General features: G+C 46.5%; 1 protein-coding gene and 1 long non-coding RNA gene across 2 annotated transcripts in view; one reads left to right on the top strand and one right to left on the bottom strand.

Annotated features, from left to right (window-relative positions):
- Dpp6 (dipeptidyl peptidase like 6) overlaps window positions 1-22,282 on the bottom strand; it is a 613,823-nt gene that overhangs the window by 168,250 nt on the left and 423,291 nt on the right. Inside the window, exons 6-7 of the mRNA XM_028774777.1 lie at window positions 19,587-19,639; window positions 232-313 (exon numbers count right to left, since the gene is read on the bottom strand). Of these exons, the coding sequence (XP_028630610.1) occupies window positions 232-313; window positions 19,587-19,639 (135 nt within the window). The remainder of the gene's footprint in view (window positions 1-231; window positions 314-19,586; window positions 19,640-22,282) is intronic.
- Window positions 21,624-22,282, top strand: part of LOC114627112 — a 10,539-nt gene continuing 9,880 nt past the window's right edge. The window contains exon 1 of the long non-coding RNA XR_003712333.1: window positions 21,624-21,823. This is a non-coding gene — a long non-coding RNA (uncharacterized LOC114627112). The remainder of the gene's footprint in view (window positions 21,824-22,282) is intronic.

Genomic DNA, 22,282 nt, shown 5'->3' with positions numbered 1-22,282 from the left:
CTTCACACACCACACATACCACACACACAACACATACAACACACACATATACCACACACATACATACAGCACACACACGCACACACACACACACACACACACACACACCATGCACATATACCACACGCACATATCACACATACACACATGTCAGATGTGTACCGTGATAAACAGTTTAGAAAACATAAATAGTAAAAATCAAAACACGGCAGCTAGACCCATCTTGCTTACCAGCTGCTGGCCTTTCGGGCCCCACCCTGCATACTGAAGCTTTGCGTTGCTGACTTCTGGTGGGTCCAGACTCTGAGGGTCCCTGAGGAGACAGACAGACAAACAGAAACAAAGCACAATGTTGGAACCAAGAATATACTATGTTTCCACTTGTCTGACAGTCTTACTCTCCTATCTCTTAGTTACTGAACAACATGTCTCACTCAGCTTCTGCCAGATTTTAGCAGATGTACATAATTTATATAAAAGCTGAACTATGTCCGCTGCTACTTAATCCAAATGGTAAATATTCATCAGGAGAAACATGCAGAGAACTATATGGATAAATTTTCAAAATGTCCAGGGCAGTTAAGCAAAACCCACAGCCAAGCAGCAATAAATCCACACCCAATGTCTTCATCATTAGCTCTCCTTGCAAATAATTCTTTTCTAAGTATGAAGCCAGGGCACTCTGACCTTTGAAAGCCAGTGGCCTCAGGACGAATTGTATTCTCTCATAGATACAGAGAAGGAGAGAGGGAGAGGACACGGGGGGGGGGGATGTGGAGGAGAGGGAGAGGACATGGGAGAGTTGGAGAGAGGGATTGTGGGAGAGAGGGAGAAGAATTGAAAGATGTTTTTCCCATTTAACATCTCTTGCATTTTTCATTTTTTGGGATATTTTTCAGTTGTGTCTACTTGGGAGCCAGCCTATATATACACATATGTGTGCACTGTGTACACATGTATACATGCTCAGGTGCATATGCATACATGTTTGTGCGTGTGGGAGCCAAAGTCTAATGATGGACATCTTTCTCAATCACTCTCCATCTTAATTTTGGAGTCAGGGTCTCTCACTGAGCTTGAAGGTCATTGTTCTGTCTAGCCTGAGTAGCCAGTGACATGTAGGGATCCTGTGTCCCTGACACCCCAGTGCTGGCATCACAGCTCACACACTTAGCTTTGACATAGCGCTGTGAATACAAACTCTTCATGGTTTTACAGTACTTGACTAGTTCATCTCCCAAGCCCCATATTTTAATTTAAATTCTTAATTTATAGATATGGAAAATTCCTTGACAACAAAATACTGTCTAGATATTCAAATGTCCCTATAAATAACAGCCATGAAAAAACACCATGAAAACATATATAACACTGCTATAACTTGACTATTTCAGTATTGTTTATAACTGCTGCTGTCTTCCACAGGTAGAAAGAGCAGTCTTCATTTATTTTTGAGGGTACCACCCCACCTGTAGAATGGCATCTGCTTTCTGGGGGAACAAGATGGACAGAAGAGTACCCTGTCCTGAGAGTGTAGTCCATATACTGCAGAGAAAGCCATGAAAGTGTTTGCTTGTGAATCAAGAGAGGTTTGGCAGAATGTGGCTTGTCTTTGGGAAGGGAGGACATAGAGTTTTAGGAGCTTCACAAAGGGAAGAGACAAGAGGGAAGAAGTATGGACCAGGCCTTTACATGATCAGGGCTTCAGACACAGAAAATTCTGGAGTAATTTGAATATCACTGTAAGAATCAAGACAGACAAACAAAAACAGGAGGAAATAGAGGAGAAGAAGATGAAGATGTAAGATCCCACAGTGTCTCACAGGAGTGTGAAGACGAGAGGCCAGATATGGGGAAGGAGGGTGGGATGACAGTCCTCAGGAGAGCAGAGAAGCTAGGTGTAACGGAGGTCTGGACAATGCAGGTCCATATGGGTTCTTAATAAGCTCCAGAACCAACCATACAGTTACCATATATCTGTAACCAAAGATTTATAAATGGATATATATATATGTATATATACACATATATATACATATATGTATATATATACACACACACACATATACATATATATACACACAGAACACACACACACACACACACACACACACACACATATATATATATATATATATAAATGTATATAAATATACATACATACACACACACACACACACACACACACATATATATATATATATATGAATGATCTGTATATCCATCTATATATCTCCATATGTGTGTTTTGTGTGTGTGTGTGTGTTTGTGAATGAGTGCCTGCAGAAGCCATAGGGCATTGGACCCCCTGGAGTTGGAGTTATTGTCAGTTGTGAGCTTCCCTAGGTGGGTGCTGGGACCCACTCTCTGTCCTCTGAAGAGAAGTCTGTGCTCTCCACTGCTTTAACTGTAAAGCACCTCTCCAGCCTACCAATTAGGTTTTTGCTGGTGAATGACTGTAAAAAAGGCTATGTGAGGTGATGAGCACTCTGGTGAGCTTGAGTCTGTAGTGTACTGACAAGGCACAAGATCATTTAAACGTCCTAAAATACATATTTATTATCTGTTAGTTTAATCTTTCCCTCTTCTCCAGAATACTATGGCACATGGCAAACCACAAGGAGGCTGTGGAAAAGTGCAACGTTTTCTATAAATCACCACAGAGTGATGGGTGACAGTCTCAGAAGAGCTTGTGCAGTCTACTAGCTGCAGTATCTTAAAGGGGTTTAGGAAAATATGCAGGCATGACATCATTCATAAGCAAAGAAATCTGAAGCCATCAGATTGGCCAGCTGGCTACAGGGCTGGGTGGAATGGGTTGAAGGTCTGCAGGAACGTGGCCTCTGTCATCTAAGAATGCTGTGAAAGTCAAGAGAAATGAGGGATATTAACTCAACAGTACTCCAAGGGCGTGGCTCTCTCCTTCCTAGCTGGTGAGTTAATGTCTCAAATTCTCTAAGTCAGCCCAATGACTCCAAGATCCCCAAAGTGAGCTGCCCACTGGGGTTGCAACAATCCACCCAGGATGTCCTCGGGGGAGAAGGCCAGGAAGTGGTGGAATTCCACTCTGACAGCACAGACCTTGGGACAATAGAGCATTTCACCCCAAAGCCCTTTTCCCCACATTCCCACAGAGGAGCGTTAATGTTTGCCTCGTGGATAATGTCCAGTATTGCACTGCTCGTGGAGACAGGTTTCCATGTTCCACAGATGCCAGCTTAATCCTTGATAAACCGACAGATAATTAATTTGACCGCATATCATAATGCATGTGTGTGTGTCCTTAGATTTTCATTTAATTAGTTGGACCAGTGGGTTGAGTACAGATAAAGTGTTATTGTAATGACTATCTGATGAAAATTGTCTAAAAGGGATACTAATTTATCAGACGTAAAGACAAGTTTGTTCTCTGGAACTCAGCAGTGACAGCAAATCAGTGAATCCTTAAGGGGGCAGGTGGGCTGAGGGGCTCTACCCCATCACCCGCACTTGCTGTGATGAGTTCAATCTCTATGTTTACACTGGGATTCCACTGTATCAGAGTGTTTTGCTTTCTAATTAAAATAAGTCTTTAGGGTGGCATTCCCAGCATCCCTCTACTATATGTTCTTGCTCAGTGAAGGTTCTGCAGTTTCTCATCATCTGTCCATCCCCAACCCCATGCTGGTGGTCCGTATACAGTTCTGCCCAGCATTGTAAACACAAGGTTTCTTTTGAATATACCCTATCGATCCACAAATGGACCATGGAGAACCACTGAAGAGCTGCATTGAAGAGTTCTCCCTCTCCCTCCCCCTCCCCCTCCCTCTCCCCTCCCCCTTCCCCTCCCTCTCCCCTCCCTCTCCCCTCCCCCTCTCCCTCCCCCTCTCCCTCTTCTTCCTCTTCTTCCTCTCCCTCTCCTTCTCCCTCTCCTTCTCCCTCTCCTTCCTCTCCCTCTCCTTCCTCTCCCTCTCCCTCTTCTCCCTCTCCCTCTTCTCCCTCTCCCTCCTCTCCTCTCCCTCTCCCTCTCCTTCCTCTCCCTCTCCCTTCTCTCCCTCTCCCTCTCCCTCTCCCTCTCCCTCCTCCTCTTCCTCTCCTTCCCCCTCTCCCTCCTCCTCTTCCTCTCCTTCCCCCTCTCCCTCTCTCTTCCCCTCCCTCTCTCTCCCCTTCCCCCTCCCTCTCCCCCTCTCCCTCTCTTCCCCCTCCCCCTCCCTCTCCCTCTCCCTCTCTCCCTCTCCCCCTTCCCCTCCTTCTTTCTCTCTCCCCCCTCCCTCCCTCTCCCTCTCCCTCATCTCCATCTCTGTGTGTGTGTGTCTGTGTGTGTGTGTGTGTTTGTGTGTGTATAACTCAGTTCACCATTGACCACTGTCATAGCCTTCTGGTGAGTTCTGGCTTCTCACTTTCATTCCATTACTTCATCTCTGTTTCTGTCCCCAGCCACCTCTGTCTCCTTTGCATGGAGCTAGCAGACGGCCCTGTGCTCACCTCCAGGAAGAATCTGCTACCCCTCTGCATGTGCTGCATCCAGGCAGAGACTCTGTGGTGAGCAGGTGACCAGAGCCACCAGGCCAGATCCAACTGCACCTGGGGTTCCCATTGCCAAGTCCTGCTTCTTGCCTCTGTCCCTTTGAGGCTGAGGCTAAGACATGTGTGCTGTGGCATGGGGACTCTTCCTCTTCAGTCTGCTGTCCCACCCTCTTTCCTCCACAGATGATATCACTGAACCCTGCCCTCTCAGCATCAGCAGCATCCTGAGGATCTCCCTGGCCAGGCTCCCTGCTTTCCAGGACAGCACATCTTAATACACACTGGTCCCTCAGTGTCAAGACAGCATCCTTTTCTTGTCTGAACAATGCATCTTGTCCCAGCCTGTAGCCAAGACAATTTTCCTTTGCACTTTGCTTCTGGGAAAACTGTATTACTACTGTGCTTTAAATCATTCTAAGTCCATCATAATAAGTACCCACATTATTAATATCTTGCCTGGGTTTTACATTTGTCAATTTATGCTACCTCTCTCTGACTCCCACAGTTGACTGTGGGGCTCGTGGGCTATGTTTGTGTCCTATGGGTTTAGACAAATGCATCCTGCCATGCATCACTGTGACAGTACCACAAGGGAGTGACACTGCTTGTTCATGCAGTCTCAGTTCCCTGCCACGGCAACTCTTGTCTTCTCAGCCTCTGGCTCTGCCTGTTCCAGGAGGTCTCATATCTGCAGTCTCTTCACACTGGCCTCTCTTTTAATGATGAGCCCAGGCTCTCAAGTTTGGCTTGCTACCAGGACTCCACCCACTCTCTCAGCCTTTTCTGCCTCCTCTGAGTTCCTAATCTCAGGGTCCCAGCACAAACTAGACAAGACAATAAATGGAAACACATCACCTGACTGGCACCCTCCTGTATCTAAGCCCTGTTGGCCCTACCCACACAGGTTTTTATTTTTTCACCCTCATGGTTCACTGGGGCTTGGGAGATGGCTCTGTGGGTAAAGTCCCTGTTGTAAAAACACCAGGACCTGAGTCCAGATCACCAACATCCATAGAAAAGTTGGGTATGGAGGTCACATGCCTGTGACCCTATCACTGAGGAGGAAGAAGGGGATCCCTGGGGCTTATTGTCCTGCCAGTGAGCTCCAGGTTCAGTGAGAGACAATGTCTCAAAAAAAAAAATCAGAGGCTCAGCCCCTCTTCTCACACAGAGGGCAGCAGCAGTAACCTTTGACGCACACCCAAGGTGCCACATGTGTGTGTGTGATCTGTGGCCTATGGACACATGCAGGCATGGGTGGCTATGAATGCAGATCAGACGTAGAACTCATAAACCTACTTAAAACATTATGAACACTTATTTATTTTGTGTTTTGTAACTTGATTATATGGTTCTTGAGTGTGGACTTCGTAGATGACAATGACAACATTGTGAGAGAGAGGACACAAAGCAACCTGCTGATTAATTTCGGGTCTGTCTAGTGCCCTCCCCACCCTCCTCCCTTCCTTTATTCATTGTTTATTGTACAGAATGGGCATCAGGTTCTGCGATGACAAAATGATTAAGGAAGAATAAAATGATCTGGACTTCACATAGCTCAAAATAATCACAAGATCCATTCTGATTTTGCTTATTTGAGCAATAAACAAAACAGGGCATAAATCATACTGGATTCTGAAGAGTGAATTAGTGCCCGGTCAGGTTTGCTCATTTATCTTCCAAAGCTATTTGGAGGGATTGAAAAGCTTCCTCGATAGCAATGGCATTTAGGAGGAAGAAAAGCAAAAATTTACTTTTTTTTTTCTTGGCTTTAAACTTTCATGGCTAAAATCATTTAAAAAAAAAAAAAAGATACCCTAATACCGCAAATTCAGTGTCAAGTGTTGTGAGTTTTCTTGAGTCTTCTTATAGGTTTGGCATAGTGGGAGACACAAAAAGATACATGTTCAGACCTAGGTAACTGCTGTCCACAGTAGGTACACACTGATTACAAACGCATAGTAGGTCAGCAAGGAGCAGCCTTCAGTTACTGAGGGGGTCAAGAATAGTATTTGTAATAACTGCAACCCACTCAGTACCTAGATATATGCCTGTCACCCCTTTAATGTATCATGAATTCACTTAAGTTCTTGTCTTGGGAGCCCTATGCCATCAGGGCTTCCCAGCACGTGAGCCATGTTACTGTTGTGTTAGTGCTCCACCCCCACCCTGACCCCGATCCCACACAAGTTCTAGACTCTGATCACTGATATGCAATGGGACAGCTGGGCTGAGACCCCCGTGTGTCCCACAGGCACACCGATCACATGGAAATGCCAAGTCACATGGAAAGAGAGTCTGTCTTATTGCTCCCTGTGTCCCAAGTCAGTCCATCCTCAATCCACCCCAGTTAAAAGAAGAAATGAGGCAGGTCAGGGTGGGTCTGGGGCAGGTGGTTGAACCATGAAACATTTTTGGCAGAGACAAAATGTTCCAAAGTAGAGATACAGTGGTGGCCAAGCCCTTCAAATACCCTCCAAACCACCAAGCTGTGTGATTTAGATCTGTACATTAAGGATGTGAGAAGGATGCCTCTAAAGGGCTTGGCAGGGGAAGCAAGGAGGGAGAGAGGAGGAAAAGGGAAAGAAAGGTCAGGAGGGGAGGGACCCATGCCCTAGGCTCATCTTCAGGCGAGCTTCAGTTGACCTCCAGTACTGGCTGAGGAAGCCCTTCCTGAGCTGAGCTGATGGGTGCCTAAAGCTTGAACACCACAGAAGCCATCACAGGCAGCCAGCCTAGTCACCCCATCCCTGTAGTCTGGAATCAGCTAAAGCCTGCCAACCCAGGCTGTCTCCTCACACTCCGTTAACAGAGAACCAGCAAAATTAACAGCCTAGTTATAGCTTCTTCTCTGGTTGGTCTCCAGGTCCCCAGGAAGCTGCTCCCTGCTGCAGGTGAGACTCAGAACTCTGCGTTATCTTTTTTCTTTATAGAAGACCCCATCATGATGTCATGCACTCATTCCTCCTGGGCCTGCTGTCTCCAAGAAGGCATCCAATCAGTATGTCCAGTAACAGATCATCCTGTCACAAGTGGTGATATGGGAGTCTCTGTCACATGAAGGTTGGACTCATGAAGCCCCAGTCACAACAGGCCGTGTAGCCCTGGGCTGACGGCTTTACCTCTCTGAGCAACTATCTACTGTTTGAGGTGGTGTGGTCCATCACTGGTCCCTGTCCTTGGGAGTCAGCTGACAGAGGTGACTGCTCTGCTGCTGGCGGAGGCTGATGGGTTGTGTGCACGTAATTTTCAGGTTCTTTGTTCTTCACACATAGCATGGCCAGGTTCGGTTAGCATGTTGTACACACCATTGCCATGTCAGGACATGTCCTTTTGAAAAGTGGGGGACGGTAGGTGGCTCAGGCATCTGGATAGCTCCTCTGTGAGCTGGGTCTCCTTCAGATGGAATGAGAGATGGGTTTGCTTCCTTTCTTATAGGCTCACCTCACACTGATATAATTAGATACAGGTTTCCACACCTTTAGAAGCTTCTGTATTCAGCTTTCGGCAAAATTCCACTTCGGGACAAAGGCTTACACTGAGCTGGATGCAGGAGAGAGAGGCAGAGAGTTCTTCCCGGTGTGGGTCAGGAGACCAGACTGGAGCTTGAGGAAGGCTGACAGCAGCATCCTGAAGGATACTGCTCACATGATCCTCATTCCCAAGGGGCTGCAGAGGCTGTATGGTCGTCGCCCCATCTGGGTTCATTTCCTTTCATCCCTTTCTTTACAGTTCTGTACCGACCCATAGGTGTCTGGTTCAATATTGGGGACCTGCTTTTAGTGGTCCTGAGAGCAAATTTCCCAAACTCTTCACCTATGGCTAGTCTTAGTTAACATAAGCCATGTGTAAGATGTACTGATGCCTGACAACAAGCCCAGCTGAAAAGGCAGCTCGGGCTCAGTGGCTCACTTGGACAGAGGGGATTGAGCACTGGCTGTGTGTTCACGGTAAGCTCAGAAACACAAGGCACTCTTGCCAAAGCTGCAGCTGCAATAGACAGACATGTGTCTCCGTAAGGACAGAGGTAGAGCTCAGGTTCTGTGGGAGATAACACCCAAAGCTGCTTCTGTTATCTGAGGACAAAGGAGGCCTTTTGAAGAACTATTTTAAACCAGCTAAAATGTGTATTCTGTTTTTTCCTGTAAAGCAGAAAGTTAGTGATGGCAGATTGGAATACAGGAAATCTCAGGGAAGCTAGCCTGAGACCCCGAAGAACTCAGGTTAGCCCTGTGGGGCCCTGCTGAGCTCCAGTAGGAATTCAGAGGCACATCAATGGTGGGCAGTCTGGGAGAACAACACAGTTGTAGCCAAAGCTCTGGGATCTCACAGCTGTGGGAGAACTGTCTGTGTGACCGCCCCTACCCCTCCACCCAGGAGAGCTTGATGCAACTGCTAGCTAATGGGTTTGAAGTCTAGGGGAGAGAAACCAGCTTGTCTGCTGGAAAATTCTACCAATTTTAAAGAACAGTTCAGTAAGTACAGATTCCCTTCAATCTGCCTGGCTATTCCTTTCAGTCTCTAAAAGCAGAGCTGAGAGCTTGGGGACTGAGCTCACAGGCTCAGGAGCTTGTAATCAGCCTGATAGAGTCCTGTATGGAGAATATATGGGAGAGTGCATGGGCAAAGGTTTCTGGGACATGGGGAAAGTTCAGGGTAAAAGTTGCCAAGGTCATGGTAATGAAAGACTCCTCCAGGGGGGGACCCAGGAAGGACATGACCCCTAAAGACACTCCAGAGACCTCTTGCTGTAATAACATGAGTCAGGTCTTTATTTGTCGAAGCTTCGGGTCGACACATGCCTCATGCAGGAGGTAGGGGTTATCGACCCTGAGACCTAATGGCTTAGGGTTTTTATAGACAAAGGCTAGGGGGAGGGAGAGGGTTGTGGGTAATCACACACAATTGGTTATTTCAAATGTCTGTAATATGTGTAAGCAGATCTCACGAGAACTGTCTCTGGTCCCTGTGGCCTTGGGACCCAGTGTGAATGCTTATCTGAGTCGACAGACCATCTGGCTGAATTTAATTCGTAAGTCCTTGGAACCTCTGGTGGGAGTTTCTCCAGAGGAGGCTAAGTCAGACACCACGGGAACAGATTCTCGGAGCACTCAATTGACCTTTGTTTTTCTGTTCTGCATCTCCTGTAATGGCCTTGGGTGAGCAAGCTAGCTGACCTGCAATTTTTAACTATTTGTATTCCTGTTATACTATTTAACTAACTTAAAAAATACCTATTCAGTATCACCACAGATTGCAGCCTGACTCAGAAGCCACATTGCCAGGGTTCCGGTGTGCTTCCCAGCACCCATCGCCTTTATGCTACACATCGGCAAATTGTCGGGGCCAGAAGCAGTCAGGCTGAGAATAATTAATACCACTGGAGCAATTTGGAGGGAAGAGCCCATCCCTACAGACAGGAGCTGAGCTGCCACAGGGCCAATTTGGTTGATGTCTGACAGGACGAGGCTCATGGCGAGTGTCCTTTCCTGACTCACATAGCCGCAGGTGCTGGGGACTCTAGTCATTAGCAGCTAACGCTGCTCAGGGCTGAGTTTAGCCAGGAGAGGAAGGGTGCTGGGCAAGGCATGGGAAAGAAGGCAGCAGAACTCCACGGGAGTGGAAAGAGTCGATCTGTAGTTAACAGCAGTGAGATTACAGGATGTAACAGTACAAGCTGATGGAGTTTAACATGATAAGGCATTTAGATCATTCTCTGACCACTAGCTTCTCCAGCCATCTTAGGCAGTACTAATGCAGTACTGGTAGCTAGTATAGCACTAGTATTTACAGCATTACTAGTACTTAGTGTACTATACCTATTATAGTACTAGTACCTAGTACAATGCCTAGTATAGTATTGGTACTTAGTGGATACTAGAGTACCGAGTATAACACTGGAACTGGATACATACAGTACGAGTACCCAGCACAGCACTGGTACCTAGAAGTCATGAGATTTTAGACTAAAAATGCCCTGAGAGCTTCTTCCAGCACTTAAGGTCTGTAGGAATTTGCCTTAGGGCAGTAGTGTCGTGAATAAGAATTAGAATTTGCAGAGATATAAGACCTTGACCCTCTCATTAGTTATTAGAAACCTGGCTGTCTACATTCCTGTTTGTGGAAAAGATTAACTCCAAAGAGGTCAGGCCATACCACCCTCCTGGTGGGGCTGGAGCCTCCATACTTCATGGCAGTGGAAAGGACAGAAGCCATTGGCTAGGGTGAAGTTCTAATCTGGACTCTCAAAAGCACTGCTTCTCAAAAGCAGCCCTTTATAATCTGTGTGCTCTGTCAATTGTTTCTTGAGTGTCTAAAATCCCATAATTCCTTGCTGTTGACTAAGTCAAGAGTCTTGGAGCCAGGAAGCTATTTGGCCATCATGCCTTCTCCCCAGTGTATGCCACTGGGCCTTTGTCCTTGTCTTGAAACTCTTGGAATTGGGTGGCTGAATCATGGTGTGTCTCCATGGGCTCTGCCTATGAAAGGCAGCTGCAGAGGTAACTACTAGTCAGGCAAGCAGCCTGGGCTGGACACTGCACCTGCTCTGCCTCTGGAGAGTCATAGCCTGCCTAGCGTTCTTGTGCTGTTCCCAGGATAGAATATGCATATGTGTCGGGCAGTGGCAGTGCACACCTTTAATCCCAGCACTTGGGAGGCAGAGGCAGACAGATTTCTTAGTTCGAGGCCAGCCTGGTCTACAGAGTGAGTTCCAGGACAGCCAGGGCTATACAGAGAAACCTTGTCTTGAAAAAAAATATGCATATGTTTAGTGAAACTGAGAAGGTCATCAGTGTTCTCTCAAGCAAATCTGCTTTCCAGCTGGAAACCACCATGCCTGAAGATGAACTGTCATCTCACCATCAACCCACTCATGTGGGGACAGCTCTGGACTCCACACCTGACACCTTAACCAGAGCAGGACCAAGTGAGTCACCCTCAGTTCTTTCTTTGAATTTTCTTGGTGTGACTGGAGAAAGGTAGTTCTTGCAAAAGAAAGTTTCCTTAACAATCTGGCCAGCATGCAGAGCCTGCTGCTTAAGGTCCCTTCATTCCACACATGTGGCATCCCACTCCATATCTGGTCTCACTTCGTATTTGGCCTCAGCACATATGAAGCGTTCCACAGAGGCAATTTGTGGGAAGAAGGAGCTTCAGCCAGCAGCTCCTCAAGGCCAGGCAGTGTCACCTGAATCCCTAAATGTCCGCTGAGAAGAAAGACATAGGCTTGCATTGGTGTGTTGGGAGTATAGCTGTATACACAAAACCAGAGATTCCAAGCTATGTACAGAGCCAGTCCCAGGACACTGGAGCATCCTCCAACTGAGCAAAGACCAGGTGGAGGGCAAAAGGTTAAAAAGCTACACATTGGAAAAAAGGTAGGTGTGTGTGTGTGTGTATGTGTGTGTGTGTGTGTGTGTGCTCTAAAAGACACAGCTGTTTTGGAATTTTTTTTATCAAATTAACCGCACATTAATTATATATCCCAGCTGGTCTACTTGCAGGCATTTACCCAAGAGAAAAGAAGACATATGTCCACATGCAAACACTCAGAGCAGATTCACTCACAACAGCCTCCCATGGGAAACAACTTAGGTGTCAGTCAGAGGTTGTATGAATAAAACTGGATAAATATACACAGTGGGTCACAGGTACCTGCTCCAACATGGGAATCTCAAAGAAGGAATCTCCTCCAGGAAAAGAGTGAAACACACACTATACAGCTCTATATGCACACATCCTAGAGAGGCAGAGGGAGCAAGGTGTATGGCTCATGCCTGCAGTCCTAGCACCTAGGAGGCTGAGGCGGGAGGATCACTGTGAGCATCAGGCCAGCCCAAACTAAAAAATAATTTGCAAGATAGTCTGGGATACAGATGGAAACTCTGTCCCAATAAGCGACAACAATGCAAAGAGGAGGACAGATGACATGGTGGTTGCCAGGAAAATCCGGAAGGGTGGAAGGGGGGTATGTGGCACTTCGGGGTGATGCAAATGTTCATGCCTTGGCCATGGGTGATGCATCTATTGAGCTAACCTCTGAAGGTGCAACCAGAGTGGTGAATTGTGCTGCAAGCAAACGGTGCTAACAGTCAGCTCGTTACTGGACACAGTCTGTGTGGTGTGTTCTTTACCCACTAGTCTCCCCAACCCATCTTCTATATGGATGGTTCTCCCACTGCCTCCACCTTGGTCAAGGCTAAGACAATGATGAAATATGGATGCTATTGAATGGACACACACACATGCACACACAGAGACACACAGACAGACAGACAGACAGATAGATAGGTAGATAGATAGATAGATAGATAGATAGATAGATAGATAGATAGATAGATAGATAGACAGATAATATCTCTAGTCTTCTACTAGGAATAGTCCAAAGCACTGAAAAGGAACATGTCTAAAGAAATATGAAATGCAACAGCTAGCAAGCAGCATGTGGCATTCCACTGTGTGCCCAGCACTTGCTCGCCACTAAGTTATATTGTTGTGGCCATAGCATGCATTTTCTAAATGTGGCCATACTGGGACATCAGCCTGACACAGAGTAGCACTGATCTGCAGACAGATCAGTGGATAAACTGGCTTTGGGGCCACACATACGGCTCTCTCCCAGGAGACTGACATACACGTGCCTCTAATTTTGCACTTAAAACCTACCATGTGATTCCTCACACTAGAAAGCAGCAGCCCAGAGGGAGAAAATGCAGCATTAGACACACTGCCTTTTAGTGTTTAAAGGAAAGGGTGTTTATTTTAGCTTACATTTCCAGGTTACATCTATGGTAGCTGGAAGTCAAGGTATTGGGAGTTCGAAGCCATGGGGAACATCATGTCCATTGCCATAAGAAAGCCTTCAATACCAGCACTCAGAGACACACTGGCTTACAACAGGGTCCCAGTGGTAAGGATCCTAAATGCAGGCTGAAGTTAGGACTACGTTCCACTAGGTGGAGCCCGAGGAAATGATGAGAGTAGGCAGACCTGGGAAGTCTTAGGAAGAGCTGCCTTGTAAAATGCAGGTCCCCTATAGAGCCTGGAGTGCTTTGTATAGATGAAGGTACACATTTAAGATGACTTCATTAACATATAGCTCAGGATGGAGTAACTGTGTCCAAAGCAGCAGACTCGTTTTGTGCTCACACAGGTGTGGTGGCTGGTTAGTGGTGGTTACATAGGAAAAAGTTCCTCCAGGAAGAAAGGAACTAGAAGCAGTTAGCCATAGTTCAGAGCTCACAGAGTGTGGTGAGCTGTCCACGGTTCTGGAAATCTCAGCAGGACTCTCCTCCAATTCCTTCCATTTTAAAAATATCTTTTCAGTTTGCTTTCATGCTAGTAGCACTTCTTTAAGGGCAGCGATAATCCAGTGATGTGGGTTCTGGAAGCTTTGATCACTTTGCAAAGCTAGAGTGTGCGCCAGGTGGGTCCCAGAGACAAGAAATCTTCAGAAAGGAAACGTGCCAAGCTGCAGAGGAGCAGACTGGATGCTGAAACTTTTCCATGTGCTTTCCTAAACTTGCTAGCCCTGGTTTTCCTATGCACTGGGCTCAACTCCTAATTGGGGATATGTCATCAAGGATTGTTTAGGAGAAACATGGGACACAAACACTTAAAATCTGTCTTTATTTACCAAGAGAATACCAGCCACCCATCCAGAGGCACAATGCATTTGACCGTCACACCACTGAACCCTCCCACGGTCTATGTCTGCAGGGACCCACACTACATGTAAACCCCTTAACTGGATGCGAGATCCTCATCTCCCCTGTTCTTCGTGCAAAAGTGCTAAGTCTTGCTAAGAGCTTACACCGCCTCTCATATGCGCAACATGTCTGGAGTGTTCTTATCATGCAGAGAATCCACACGAGGCTGGGGTTCACGTTATTCATTCTCCAAGCACATCCTACAGTTCACCCAACTCTGTAGCTCTCCATGTGTCCTCGCCCCTTCCAGTCAGCATGGACTCCTTGCAGAGGCCAGGCGTGATGATAACTTTACAAGGCCTCAAACATCTCTTCGTGTCTTATCTAGTAGATAGACAATAATAAACTACAGGAATAAACTACAGGAAAACTGACTGAGCCACCAGGCCCAGCTCAATCCAGCCTTCACCTTGACTTGCTCACAGCCCTCTCTTCCTTCTTGATTTGGAAGGAAGCTTTGTGTATCAGAATCGAGACTGTCCTTGGAGTTACTTTATCATGTGCTGTTACACAGATTGGTATCTCCTTTCAAATAAAAATTTAAGTTCTCAAGCACAGCAGCCAAGCCTGATTGTGGTAGCATCCCTTACTTGTAGCAGTTAGGAGGCTGAGACAGGAGGATGACGAGTTCCAGGAAAGCCAGGGCTACACTGTAAGATCATGTCTCAAAGATTAACAGATAAGCCCAAAACAGTGTCCCATCTGAACTCTGTTGAGCATTGCAGTGCTGCTAACAGTAATATAGCATTTCATCAAGTATTTTTCTGACCTGTGCTGTGTTTCTTGTCCTTAGTTCTCCAGAAGCTGGGGATGGACATTATCTCCGTCCCCCTCCCCACCCCACCCCCCACCTCTGAAAACTAAGAGGAAAGTGGAGCTTGGCCAGGTAGCAGGTTAGATTTTTGTCACTGAAGAGCTGAAGTGTGGATGTCTGTGTGAGGTACTAGAGAGTCTCTGGAGGAGCACTGCTTTCCTCCTGGTACCCACTTCCTAAATAAACAAAATCCATGTGCACCCTCGTCTACAAAGGGAGAGAGAGTCTTCAGGCAGAAGGACCTCTGATTCAGTTATGTATCTTCTCAAATACATTGCGGTTTTAAAAAGTCAACCCCAATTCTAAAGCAATATGGTTTTTGTACCTGAGCAAAGTTTGGATGCTGTTATCCACAGAAGATGGCCTGTCATCTAAATAATACCTCTGATACACATTTAGCCTTCACTCTATTACTGTTCTGAGTTTGTTAGACCCCCCCTAAAGTGCCACCACTTCCTGATGAGATAGCTGCCCAATTTTATTGAATGTTTTTCTGTTATAGTATCAGTTGATCTTTTTGTTTCTTCATGGGACTTTCAGGATGACCCTAATATATACTAAATTACCCTCACTGCTCTCTCTCAATCTCTCTCCCCATCTCTCTTTCTCTCCCCCTCCGTCCTTTTCCCTCTTCTTCCCCCTCCTTCTCCCCTCCCCCTCCCTTCTCCCCTCTCTTTGGTACACACACACACACACACACACACACACACACACACACACACTTTTTTTATGGACTAAGTCCAAAGACAAAACAAATTCAAGGAGAGCATCATGCCAGAAAAATGTTGAAGAAACAAATTGTAGTGAAGCTTGTTTGAAAACATAGCTGATCATTCTAAAAATGATTTTTGTTTTCATTATGTGTCCATGAGTGGTTATGCTCATGTGAGAACAGGTTCTCAGCAATGCCAGAAGAGGGCATCAGATCCCTTGGGACTGTGGCAACAGATGGTTATATGCATCCCAATGTGGGTGCTGGGAACCAAACTCGGGTCCATTAGAAGAGCAATGTGTACTCTTGACTACTGAGCCACCTTTGTAGCCTCCGCATATCTAATCCGTAGTAGAGAATATTGGGTGGTTAATGTTTACTGTAGAAAGTTGCTTTATTTAGTGGAAATTCTGGCATAAAAACCCCTAGTGAAATACGTTATGTTAAAACAACCATTTATTTCTATTTAAGTAAACACTGCAAGTAAAAGACCTATGTCCCTCAAGAATATATCCCTTAAAAAACTTGCTAAATGCAAGTCAAACCGACCTGCCCCAGGCACCGGGATGCTGGATAAATGCAGGCTCAGCTGTCTGAAACCCTCACTGTAGCTTTGGCTGCATCATGAATTGAGTTCTGTCTGGCTCCAGTAACACAGGCCCAAAGCACACAAGCCAACCACGTGGGGCAGAGATGTGCAACAGAGCAGAGATGGAGAGGGACCCCAGTCCCTTCCGTTTGTGAATAGGAATGGAACTAAGAATTAGAGGGCACTGACATTCATTTGACCCTTCTGTGGCTAGCTGAAAATTCAAGTTGTAAATGACAGATCCTCTCATCCTGAAGTTGGGACGGCTCTGGGTGGAATACGAAAGGGAGAACGCTGGAAGGAAGTGTGAGGATTTGTGGGAAGAGCATCCTTAGATCCCTAAGGGTAACTTATCCCAGCACAGTGGTAAGCGCCTGTCACTCTAGCACTTGGAAGGTAGAAAGAGTCAAGGGGTCCATAAATTCAAGACTGTAGCTGTGTAGAAAGCTCAAGGCCAACTTGGGCTACACAAGACCCCATCAAACAAGACAAAATACCATAAAACCATGGGCTGGAGAGATGGCTCAGTGGTTAATAGCACTGGCTACTCTTGCAGAGGATTCCAGTTTGGTTCTCAGTACCTACATCTATCTATTTTCTGGTGCTATCTGTAACTCTAGGTCCAGATCTGAAGGTGTCTGATCTCCAAAGGCACTAGGCATGGTACACATACATAAATGATGGCAAATATCCAAATACATTAAAAATAAAATTTTAATTCCCCCTAAACATAAAAAACAATGTATTTTGCACACGAATAATGTAAATTTAAATATTTTAGTGGAGATATTTTGGTTTTTATAAGGTAAGTGTGTTCACCTTCTATTAGAACCTACTTGGAGCATAAGCCGATCCTGGGCTGTGTAATTCACTGCCACCTGCTGGAGGATAAAGGGGGCCTTTTGAAGGTTGAGGCTGCAAAAGCTGCAGGCTGAAAGGTGGCTTAATCCAGAGATTCCCTGTATGTATCTTTTTTTCAAGCTCATGGGAATTTTTTTTAAATTTGTTTTTTTTTAATTGGATGTTTTATTTACATTTCATATGTTGTTCCCTTACCCCATCCCCCACCCACCCAGGAACCCCCTATCCCATCACCCCTCCTCCTTCTTCTCTGTGGATGTAACCCCTACCTACCCCCCCCCACTCCCACCTCCCCACCCTCAAAATTCCTACCCCGAGGCGTCCAGCTGAAATATCTAGCATGTCCCTCACATTCACCGCTCCCAGGGTAGGGAATGAGTCTCAAGGCACCAATTTATGCTTGGGTGCTGTGACCTTTGAGGATGTCTGTCTGCTTTAAGGTGAGGAGGATGACTCCTGTCTCCTGAGCCACATCCGAGTTGTCTCTGCTGCGACATGCTTAAAGGAAAGATTCTGCAAGCACTGCACTTTTTAAAAGATTTATTTTATTGTTTTAGATTGTGTGTGTGTATATGTCTATGTGTTTATATGTTACTAAGTATAGGTGTACACAGAAGCCAGAAGAAGAAGTTGGATGCCCTGCAGCTGAATATACAGGCCTCTGTGAGCTGCCTCATGTGGGTGCTGGGAACTGAATTCCAGTCCTCTGAAAGAGCAGCAAGTGCTCTTAACCACAAAACCATCTTTCCACTTTCCCCACTCCACAGACACTTTCTTTCTATGTCCAGTCACTTTCAGTATCTTTGGTTTGATACTGTGAACAAACCAACAGGCCCTGTCAAACACACTTGATCTTTATCCCGCACAGGCACCTCTCTGAAGTGCAAATGAAGTTATTTCCACCATGTTTATTTTCTAAGGACATGCTGGCATTCTAGCTCAGCTCAGAGGAAAACAAACTGCAGCAATGGTAAACACTCACAGTGTGGCTAAAGCTCTTCTAGCAGCTCCTGCTGTTTATTGAAATTTGCAGGGAAACTGTTGTGTTTCAACTCAACAGAAGCTGCAGGACACAGCTCAGTTCTATCTCTTCCAGAACACACCCTGAGAATCTATCCTCCTCCATGCTTTGTGGGAGAGAGAGGCAGAGGGAATGGAAGAGACAGTGGGAGCTCTGGACCAAGATGCCCAGAAAAAATGATTGGAGACTCTGGGATGGGAGGGGGAAGAGGGAGAAGTAGGCGGGGAAGAGAGAAACAACACAATCACTCCTGCTTCCTAAGGTCAGCACAGAGGCTGGCCCTTAATCGGAAGTAAGGCTTCACCAAACTTTACTGGTGGCCTGTGGTCTCAATGGCGAGGCCATTGGTAATGTAATGAAATGTGCCTACCCAGAACTGAAAACCTGCAAACACCCCTGCTCACGGTTTCCTTTTCATGTGTACCCCTGGACTGCAAGCCTTGTACTTCATAGTTTATACACAGGGTCTCAAAGTAGCACAGGCTGACTGCAAAAGTATGTGTAACTGAACATGACTTTGAACTTTTGATCCTCCTGCCTCCATGTTCCAAGTGTTGTCACCTGCCAGGTTTAAGCAGTGCTAGGATTAAACCAAGGGCTTCATTAATGCTAGTGAAGTAATTTGACAACTGAGTTATGTCCCAGGCTTATGTACTTTTTTGCAAGACCAGGTAGGCTTAGCAATATCATTCAAGGTCATGAAACAGCATGAAGTTGGGTGGTCTGGTCAAAAGCACTGAGAACTTGCTTCTGGGAACACAATTACACCAGGGAAGAGCATAAGTCACAAGCACATTCCACGTCTTGGACAGCTGCGCAGAGCCCATGACCAAGACTGACTCATTTACTTTCCTCTGCCAATACATTGTGGGATCTGTGACCACAGTGTCCATGCAGTGCCACAAAGCTCTGTTTCTGAAGTCATGTATGGAAGTAAAGGGCTTCCTTCCTAGTAGTGAGGAGAGAACTGTGAGGCTTCCCTGGAGAGCAGCTCCCCATGGGGCATGTACACCCCGAGCAGAGACTTAGGTGGTTGTGCTCCAGAGTCAGAACAGGAGGAGGGGGAGGAGGAGGAGGAAGAAGATGAGGAGGAGGAGGGGGAGAAGAGGGAGAGGAGGAGAAGGGGGAGGAGGAGAAGGAGGAGGAGGAGAAGGAGGAGAAGGAGGAGAAGGAGGAGAAGGCTTCATAGAGGTGCCAGCAGCTGGACTAAGTGACCTCTGCAAACTTAGACCTGTCATTAAAAGAAGAGCTACGGGACTTTTCCATTCTGTGGGATCCTGTTCCTGCCCAGAGGGCCAGACAGAGCCTAATGTTCTCTGTCTAACTTTGTTCTGCAGATTTCTAAGGGAGAGAGAAAGAAATAACCATCTTACCCGTGAGGAATTTTGCTCAGAACATAATATCCAGTGTGGGAGTGTTGGTATACCTGCAAGAGAGAAGAGAAAAAGCAAGTGTTGAGTCAAAGCCTGGATTCCTGGTTTTCAGATTTCTGAATCCTGATAAGCACCAGAAGCCACAGGCAGGTTATGCAGAGGCCTGCCTGGCAAAGCCTTATTGACAATTTGCAGGCCCTGTTTGCATGACTTTGCTCAGGCTTATCAGGAGGCCAGAGGCTTGACATTATCTCCATGGCTACCTGGTTACTGATTAAATCAGGAGTCTGTATTTCCATCTAAACTAAATCCAGCATAGAACTAACAAGGGCACATGGTCACAGGAGCTCACTGGACATAGTCAGAAAGCCCTGCAGGACAAAAAGAGCTTTGAAGTTCTGAAGTTCCTGTAGAGTATGGTCAGGGGTCCTCAGGGGCCTCAACTCTGTGCCCGCAATAAGAAGCAAGGAACTGGAGGTAAGATTGGGCATACTGTCTACCTTTTGTGCAATTGGATGGCCATCTTCTGGCTTCGGAGAGAGTGATAAGGCGGGGCTCACTGCAAGAGGGGAGTTAGAAACAGCCAGTATTTAAAGCAGAGAGACCAGGAAACAAGAACAGTTTCCAAACTCCTGGAGCCCCCAGACTTCAGAGGTCTCTCTTTGGTCTCCTGAGGCAGGAGAATATTTCCAAGCCTATAAAGAGTAAAGAGAATTCAAAGGGATTCCCATGAGAAAAGGGGACACAGAAGCTCAGGAAATATCAGCATGTCTTACCCAGCTCTGGGCAGAGCCCCTTCCCTATAGGAGGGATCTGATCTCATCTTCTCTAGAGTAAAGAAAAACCCTACTTCACCTGTACTTTCGCACCCAAGGGACTTCTGAGGGCAGATGCCCCGAGAAGAGGGTGCTCAGCAGCTAACACAAAAGGCTAATGTTCTTAGGATACAGTTTCAGCTATGGACTGATCAAACCATGCCCATCTGCAGCAGCCTCTTCTCATGGCTGCTGGAGTGGATGGCCAGACCCTGAGAGCTGCTGTACCAGTGTCTGACCCCTAAGAGACTCCTCAGGTGCCTGTACTCCAGAAAACAGTGAGCACCGTTCTCACTCTGTACGAACGTTTATAGGTTTCAAGTTGTCAGATTCCGGAACATCAGAGGGGTAGTGATGGTGGGACATCCCCTATTTAAATAAAGGGTACACCTTAATAATGTGTACACCTTAACTAAATATACCTTTCTACCCTATCCTCAGAGTCACACATTCCTTCCTCAGAATGCTTCCCAAACCTCCTGTCCAGGACTCAGAGATGGCCTGGCTGCAGACCTTTTATCAATCAAGTGGCCTGAAAATGTCGCCCTTCCCCTGAGACTTGTAAGAATGGGCCCCACTTTTCCCGGTGAGCTTGTAGTGTCTCACTGTCCTCTTCTAATCCCAAAGCAGATACCTTTTACATAATAGGAAAGAGAGGGTCAGGCGAGGGAAGACAGGTAATGCAGAACGCCCGGCACGGGGTCATGAGTGGTGGTTGCTGATGGAAGTGAGCCTCCCTCCAAAGGAAGATGGGCAGGATAGACCAGTGCAGGGTCTGAGCTGATATGGACCACTGAACTAACTTCCGGAGCATTACAGTGGACAGGCAATCATTTAGGAAAAGAGAGATTCAGAGATAAAAGCAAACAGCGCTTTAGTGTCAACAACACTGTGGTGTTGGAGATGCTGAGGTCTCTGCACCAGGCACGTGGGTCCCAGGATGGCCTTCGGGATGGCAGTGGGTAGGGATACATTGTTCTGCTTAGAAACAACTAACTTTACTCAGCAATTTATTATGAGCCCACATTCATCGTGGTCAACAGAAAAATCCAAGATAGTAACAGAGGAAGAACTATGTAAAGTGCTTTGTACATATATTATGCAAAACAGGCTTTTTTTATTCCTACTGAGGACCCATGGCAGAAACCCATCTCTTGATTGATTTGTCTTTGGAGTCCTCTTTCAATATGCCACCAAATGACACTGAAATCCCACCCTGCAGACGTGCTCTAGCGGAAGCAACAACAGTCGAGAGACTAACAAAAAAGCAACTTGACGAAGACGACGGCAAGAAGGAAGCAATGGGAGAACTTTCTGTTTGCAACTCTGTCTGCACCGGTGGGGAAAACCACACAACGGGAACTACATAAAACATTTGGAAAAAGAGATGGATCACTGTTACACTCTAGCAAAGATGCCTGGGTATGTCTTTATCCTCTCGTCTCTACCAGAACATTTCAACTCTAGGGAATGTGCCTGAGGGCTGAGGCTCTTCTGCATATAGGTGAAGTCAATCAAAGGGAAAAGTCCAGAGGAGGGGCCGAGAGAAAGCCCTCCGTAGCTGTTGGTCCTGCCTTTTCCCCAGGCTGCTTATGTGCACAGCCTTGCCCTCCTGCTCTTGGTGGCCCATGCTTGTCCTCACCCTGGCGCCTTCCTTCCCACTCCACTGCTGTTCTGCTGTGCTGTTCTGCCAGAACTTTCTGCTGACAAATTTTTTTCTGAGAATACAACATTGCCTTTCTTGATGGCTGTCTGTCTTCTTTGTCTCTTGCACACATCTCCTACAGCAAAGGCTGTGTAGAGACACAAGGCAAACACAGATACACAGACACAGACACACACACACACACACACACACACACACACACACACACACACACA

This window comes from Grammomys surdaster, unplaced genomic scaffold (genome assembly GCF_004785775.1).
Source record: "Grammomys surdaster isolate TR1022 unplaced genomic scaffold, NIH_TR_1.0 242, whole genome shotgun sequence".
In the NCBI taxonomy this organism is placed as follows: domain Eukaryota; kingdom Metazoa; phylum Chordata; class Mammalia; order Rodentia; family Muridae; genus Grammomys; species Grammomys surdaster.
Note: the sequence above shows the minus strand (reverse complement) of the source record. Positions and strands in the feature narration are given on the sequence as shown.